This window comes from Pinus tabuliformis, chromosome 8 (genome assembly GCF_031772625.1).
Source record: "Pinus tabuliformis cultivar Carrire ecotype Pingquan chromosome 8, CPIR1, whole genome shotgun sequence".
In the NCBI taxonomy this organism is placed as follows: domain Eukaryota; kingdom Viridiplantae; phylum Streptophyta; class Pinopsida; order Pinales; family Pinaceae; genus Pinus; species Pinus tabuliformis.
Window position 1 is genome coordinate 617,599,257 of NC_142294.1, and position 6,889 is coordinate 617,606,145.

The 6,889-nt window shown below is 38.7% G+C and overlaps 1 protein-coding gene across 1 annotated transcript; it reads right to left on the minus strand.

Moving 5' to 3' along the window:
* Positions 1 to 245: 245 nt before the first annotated feature.
* LOC149237009 (uncharacterized) lies at positions 246 to 1,160 on the minus strand. Its single transcript, XM_089369114.1, has one exon. It carries the CDS (start codon positions 1,158 to 1,160, stop codon positions 246 to 248), a length of 915 nt encoding a protein of 304 aa, XP_089225240.1.
* Positions 1,161 to 6,889: the final 5,729 nt, after the last annotated feature.

Sequence of the window (6,889 nt, forward strand, 5' to 3'; positions counted from 1 at the left end):
GCCAAGTTTTGCTCCGCCGTAATTAGCTTGGGGATTGACGAAATAAGTTCATCAATGGCCTCCATTCTATCAACTTCAGGTTTTTGAGCTATTCTGCTGAAATGCGTAGTAAGAAGGTTAGCGATCTCTTGATGTGTCTGTATTGTGGCTCCCTATTCATCTTTAAGGATAAGGATTTTATTAGCTCCTCTGTGATCAATAGCTGATCTGTGGAAGAATTTTGTATTCTTTTCTCCTTCCTTAAGTCACTGAACTCGAGATTTTTGCCTCCAAAGAGTTTCCTCCTGTTGACAACGTAGTTGCCAATCTTGCATCAACATCTTTTCCTTGTTCACAGTTTTTGGGTTTATGTTCCCTTGAATCCATCCTTCATGTATCTGCTCTAATTGCTCCTCTAGTTTCTTTTTTTCTTTGAATATGTTCACAAAGACTACATGATTCAAGATTTTGATATTGTCTTTAATGTATTTCAACTTGCCCTGTAACCTATACATTTTAGTGCATTTAATGCCCATAGGTTCTTTCCACCATTGTTCAGCTTGCTGTATGAAATGAGGATGGGTGAGCCATAATTTTTCAAATCTAAAAGGTTTATTCCTTGGAGTACCCTGGATTGCAACAGTAAATGTAATGGGCCAGTGGTCCGACCTTCTACTGGGAAGAATATCTAATTCCACTATAATTCCTTCCAGCAGTATTCCTTCTATTACTAGAAATCTATCCAGTCGAGAAGCTATTTTCCTTTCGCCTCCCCTTTTGTTGTTCGATGTGAAAGCACCACTTTTGGGGAAAACATCCACTAGATTAGCCGTCTTGATGAAGTTTAGGAAAGCTTCAGAGTCTCTATTGAGTTTCCTTATACCTCCTTTCTTTTCCATGAGGGTGGTTATCATGTTGAAATCCCCTCCTATGATTGCCTTTGCTAGGGGATACCTTAACTTCAGGTTAAGCAGATTTCTCAAGAAAAGAAGCTTGTCCTCTAGCTTCTGAGGTCCATAGACATTAGTACAAAGATAGGTCTCAGAGTTTCCTACAACTTGAACTTCTACAACTATGAAGGATCTGGCCGCCTCAGAGGAAATGATCTTGATTACTTGTGGATTCCATAGAGTGATTAAGCCTCCCTCCCATCCATTGCTCGCTGTCTCCAAGTATTCCATACGCTTACCTAGTTTTTTGCTGATATTGATTACTATGCTACTTGATCATTTAGTTTCCTGCACAAACACTTATTAGCACTCTTCAGTTTCAGATTAACCTTGTACTGGTTGTACAATTATGAATACCTCCCTAGTTAAGAGGGATTGTTGGAAAATGTAACTAGTTTTAATATTCATAATTGTCATTATACTTATGTCAATATGTATATCTTATGTTACAAGAAAAGTGTTAGTGTCGGTATCTTCATCCCTCCATCAGAGATTAAACTCTCTTGTTGCATTGCATATTAGGTGTTTCGCTCAGTCAATTGCATTCCATTAGGAGCATGGATCATGTAACGGTAGTGGCTTGTTGTACATTTTCCCTCATGTCCTTTACCTGCTGGCCCATTTCCATTCATCAAGATCATCTGCAGCCACTCTTTGTCTTTAAATTTTCAAGAGTCATTTCTAGGGTTTCGGTTTCATTAGGTCTAGGGTTTCATCAAAAAGGTATTCAAAATGTCCAACAGCAACCAGCAAGCGCATGAGGAGGTTGAATAGAGTTCCAGTACCAATAAAATCCACAATCTCATGCTCAAAACTGTATTTTTCCTCAAAACCCTGTTTTGAGGAAAAAGCAGAGTATTTTAGGTTTTTTTTGTATAAATTCATGTAATTTCATTTCTCTTATATGTAAATTACTTCAGTGGCAACCCTGGTCACCTTTCCAAGCTTCAGTAGCTCCATACCCTACAAGGCAAACAAAAATCAAGTCATTCAGGTCATCAAAGGCACAAATAAAGTAAACTGCCCAAAAAACAGAGTTGAAAAAGTAAGTCACAATGCAAACATTATAAAAGTGGGTTTTATGAATGAAAAATCAGAATTTCTTGTATATAACTCATTGGTCATGTTCAAAGAGCTCATTTGCATTCAAAGAAGACATATTGAGCAAGAGAAGGTCATGTTGGAGAAAGGAAACAATCTTGTAGCAAAATTGTGCAAATCCAAAGGTGCGGCTCACTGGGTGAGAGGCGCGGCGCATAGGGTCGTCCTCCTCAGTGTTAAATTTGTACTAGCACGGTGCACATAGGAGGTGCGGTGCATAGAGCTGCCAAGCTCGATTTCCTAAAAAACTCCCTCACATTGCCAAAATCACTCAAGTCTTCTAGTGTGCAAGTAAGTCAAGATCTTTTCCTTGCTAGTGAAGGAGTTTTTCTTAAAAATTTATGGTTGTTGTGTGAAGAAACTCAAACCCTATTTCCTTGAAATTTCTCAAAAACCATTTCCTAGGGTTTGCATTTATCATTTTGTTGCCAAGTTCATTCCATAACTCTCTCACTTTTCACTCCTCCATTTATTTTCCTAGCTTATCCACCCATTCCCTAACTCCCATATTCCTAAAAATCATTTACCCCTATCCCCAAATCCAATTTTCCCAAATCTTAATTACAAATCCCAAAACCCTAATTGTTGTCCCTAAGCTTCCATATGATTCCCTAATCCCCTATTTCCCACAAAACCTATCATAATAGTCCTAAAACCCCTCATATCCTCTCCCTCCATAGTCCCTCACATATTCTTACCCTTGGTGGTAGAAAACTACAAACCTCATAAATCTCTTCATACTCATCAAGAAAACTCACACATTAGCAAGCATGGAATCTGATCCTTCGTATGACCGATATGAAGAGACACACAGTGACTCTCCTACAGAAATGCATGCACCAAGGAGACCTCACAAGGGTGGCAAACATATAAGAGAGGAGCCTACTTCACTTGCTGAGCTGCAGGCCTGCCCTCTTGCTATCACATGCTTCCAACACCAATCCTGTTACCAGTTCTGTGAGATGGTTGCTAGAGTCCAGTATCATCATGAGTTAGCCTGGTTGTTTATGCTTCATCTACATAATGGCCAAACCACTCTAGTTGGTGTGACATTTACCTTGACACCGAAGTCTATTTCTCTAGCAACCAACATTCCTAATGTCGGAGAGCAGTAGAATAAAAGGCAGCAGATTGACAGGGAACACTATGAACCATACATCAAGCCTAGTTATTTGAGACAACTTAGCAAATTTTTTCCCTTTCAGTACCTGAAAGACTCATATGCTCCCTTCATGAAACTCATAATGAAGTATTTCAGCTGTGAGGGCCGGTTTTCTCACCTATATGCTTATCATATCAAATTGTTGATGCACTTTACCAGGGTGAGAATGATGAATATCCCCTAATTCATGTGCCAAAATATTGAAAAGATGACCACCCTAGTACAACAGAAGACTCCTCAGCAACTGTTTAATAGTATATTCCATTTTGCACTCATCAAAATTGTGGTCATGCATCAGCTTGGTTTGCAGGGCATCTCATGGGAGGATTTCATTTCTCATGAGTTCTTCACAGCTCCTCAGGTACCTCCAAAGACTTTTCATGAGACAGGTGGACCTTCTCATCAGCAAGAGGGTCATGAGACATAGACCGCTAGTGTGCCGGTATTTGTCACATATCAAAGGGGCATAAGACGATTGTTTGCAGCAACAAAGCGAGTATTATCTCCACCCGCGGTGGAAGGGGTCTCGCTTCCTTCATTAGCACAAAAAGGTCAGGACAAGGGCAAGAGGTCATTAAATGATGAGGGGCCTTTAGGTGAGCAGGAGACCGATTTCATTCTCATTCAGGACGATGACACGGATTTGGGCCCACGAAGCTCAAAGCTCAAGGAAGTCATCCAAGAGCAACAGGTGGACATCAATGCTTTTTACCTCAACTTGGAAAGAGTCGAGTGGATAATAAAGTACCTAGAGCAAAGAAACAAGCAACTAGAGGATCAACAAACCATAATGGAGCTTAGAAACATACGAGAAAACCGACAAGCTGCCAAACGGAGGAAAGTCAAATTCACAACACTTGAGCAAGAAATTAATGCTGATCGTGAGTCTTGGTTGGAGAGGACTAATATCCACTTGGAGAGGATGCTCGAGAAAGCCATTAATGAGAAAAATATGTTGAGAAACATGGCATATCATTATTTGTCAAGGAATATGGTGTGCCAAGATAGAATTAGGAGCTTGAAGGCCAAGTTGAAGAAGAGATCGAGGAGGAAACAAGTGAAAGATAAACTTCAGATCTTGGCTGAGGCTCCCTTGGCCGAACACAACACTTGATGGAGAACACTCAGCCCAAATTTCAAAAAAATTGGGACTCTATGGGATTCATGTGGCATGTTGCTTTGATATTGTGTTTCCTTCTGTAAACGTAAATTTATTTATGTTTTAGGTATGCCATTATCTCTCTTTCTTCTTCTTAACTAAAACAAACAATGATAAAGGTAGAATCCATTGAAATTGCAGTGCTCTACCTAAGGTTTTCTTAGTTATTGATGTTTTCAGCTGTTTGAAGAGGATCCTTGAGGTTTTCTTGCCCTCTTCAACTCCTCACCTGTCTAAATCTCTCCATTTCATTCAATTTGAAGTATCAAATCACTTGCCTACCTTGCCCCATTGAGACCTCTGCAAAACTGAGCCTCATTCCCAAGACCCAAAAACTGCCTTTCCATTTGAGCCAACAAAACATCATCAAATTCAATCAAACCCTTTTGCACAAATACCTAGCCTAAAATCAGTCTTCATTCAAGTCATCTCAAGCCTCATTGATCATTTTTGCTGAGATTGACAGGAGAGAGCCCTGTCCTGACCTAGTAGGGCTAGCTACCAGGTTAAGATTGGTTTTATGTTACCCTAGATCCTACCTTTCTTAGCCTGAGGTAGATTTACGCCCTAACATAGTGGAAACCATACTGGGGAAGAAAAGATTATTTGTTTGTTAGTGTTATTGCTTTATAAACTACAACGAAGCCTGAAGTTATTCCAGGAAGCCTTCAAACTGCACATTGCTTTGCGAGTGCATAAGTAGATAAAAGCAGCTTCATTCAATCTCCGGTCTAGTCTTATAAGCTGAACATTTGACTTGCAAATTTCCCAAGTACATGAATCAAGTTAGATCTGATTGTTGATGGTGATAGCATTCAGACACATATGAAGGTTGAAATCATTCTCCTAGCGACTTCAGTGTCAAAGAATCCCAAGCTTCAGAATTTTTATGGCAACTCCACTATTCAAGAACCAGTAGCCTGAAGAATTTCTTGGTGAATTCATTGTTATCAAAATGGTTTCGCTGGATCGAAGGTATGCTCGCATGAGCCAAGATCACATTCCAGGTTTCCCAAATAAAATTCCTAAGGTAGATTGGCAAAGGAATTTGCTTATGTTTAAAGATGATGATAAGAAGGATGCCACTTTACATCTAGTTAGATTTCACATACATATTCGCAAGTTGAAGGTTGATTTTCCTAAAGATTGTTTGATGAAGATATTCATGGCCACTATGGAAGGTGAAGCCCAATCTTGGTATGAAATTTTGCCACTTGCTTGTATTTACTGTTTGAAGGATTTTCATACCATGTTCTTTGAGAGGTATAAAGAATCTTATACATCCTTAACCTTTGTTCAAGACTGTTGTAAACATGTTTATAGTTTTATTGAAAATCTTGAAAAAGTTTATGAAGATGATGACTTCATGGACGATGAGATCATGGAGGCTCTGTACGAAAATCCATTTCAGCAACATAAAGAGAACTTAGAGGATACTCATCAAGATGCTCAGGAAACTTTGCAGCAGGATCAAGATCTTAGTACAATGGAAAATAATGAAAGAGAAGGTTTTATTTCAGATCTGTCCATAGAAGAAAACAATATGCAGGAAAGTCAAGTTTCAATTTCAGAATGTGATAAAGTCAAGTCAGCTATTTCAGATCTAGATTCAGATCATGATGATCAAGAGTACCTTGGTCTGAATCCCATGAAGGAGAGCTCTATTGTTGAGATCATCTGGAATGAAGAAGATAGAGTTATTGACCCAAGTGTTCTCATTTCATTAAAACCAAGCCTTCATGAGGAGGTAATCCAGTCATTTTATGAAAAACAAGATGAGATCTTTGTTCAAGTAAGTGAAAAATCCTCTTTTGATAACTCAGTGGTAAATGATAATTTGATTGCCATGTCATATGAAGATGATCAACAATGTTTTCAAATTTCAGAAGATCAGGGAAATGAGGATTGTCATTTAGGTTTTTCATGTTTTGAAATGTTATTTCACGAAGAAAATAATTGCTTGAGCAAAAGAAAACAAAAAGTAGTATCTCTTATGTCTGAATATGAGATAGATCAACTCCTAAAAGGTCAGGTTACAGCCCAAACTAATGCAAGTCTGCAGTGTGCACATGGTCAAGAAAGTGTTGGTGAAACTTCTTCCACTTTTGAAAATAATGATAGTCTTGAAATTAGCTTTATTGATCAGTGAAAAGATAATGTTTTCCTTCATGAAAATGATAAGACTGTCATGTTTGATAATCTTGAAGATTGTTTTCTGTTTAAGAATGACCTTGACCATGAAATTGAGGAATATGAGCTCGAGAGAGACAATATGCCAGAATTTTTTATGCTCGAGGAATTTACAGCTAACACTCAAATGGCAGAAGCTTATACTTCTCTATGCTTTCCTGTCACTCGGCAATCAGTTGTTCTTTCAGATCAGAATGAAGGGAGTACTTGTATTTTTGTTGTTGGATCTCAAGCCAAGCTAGTGCTTCAGGACTTTCAAGATCCTTTCGACATTCTTTTGCAAGCACCAGAGAAGATGAATGTAGCTTGGTTCGTTATCATAAGCCTTAGTTTCAGTTGTTATTGTGA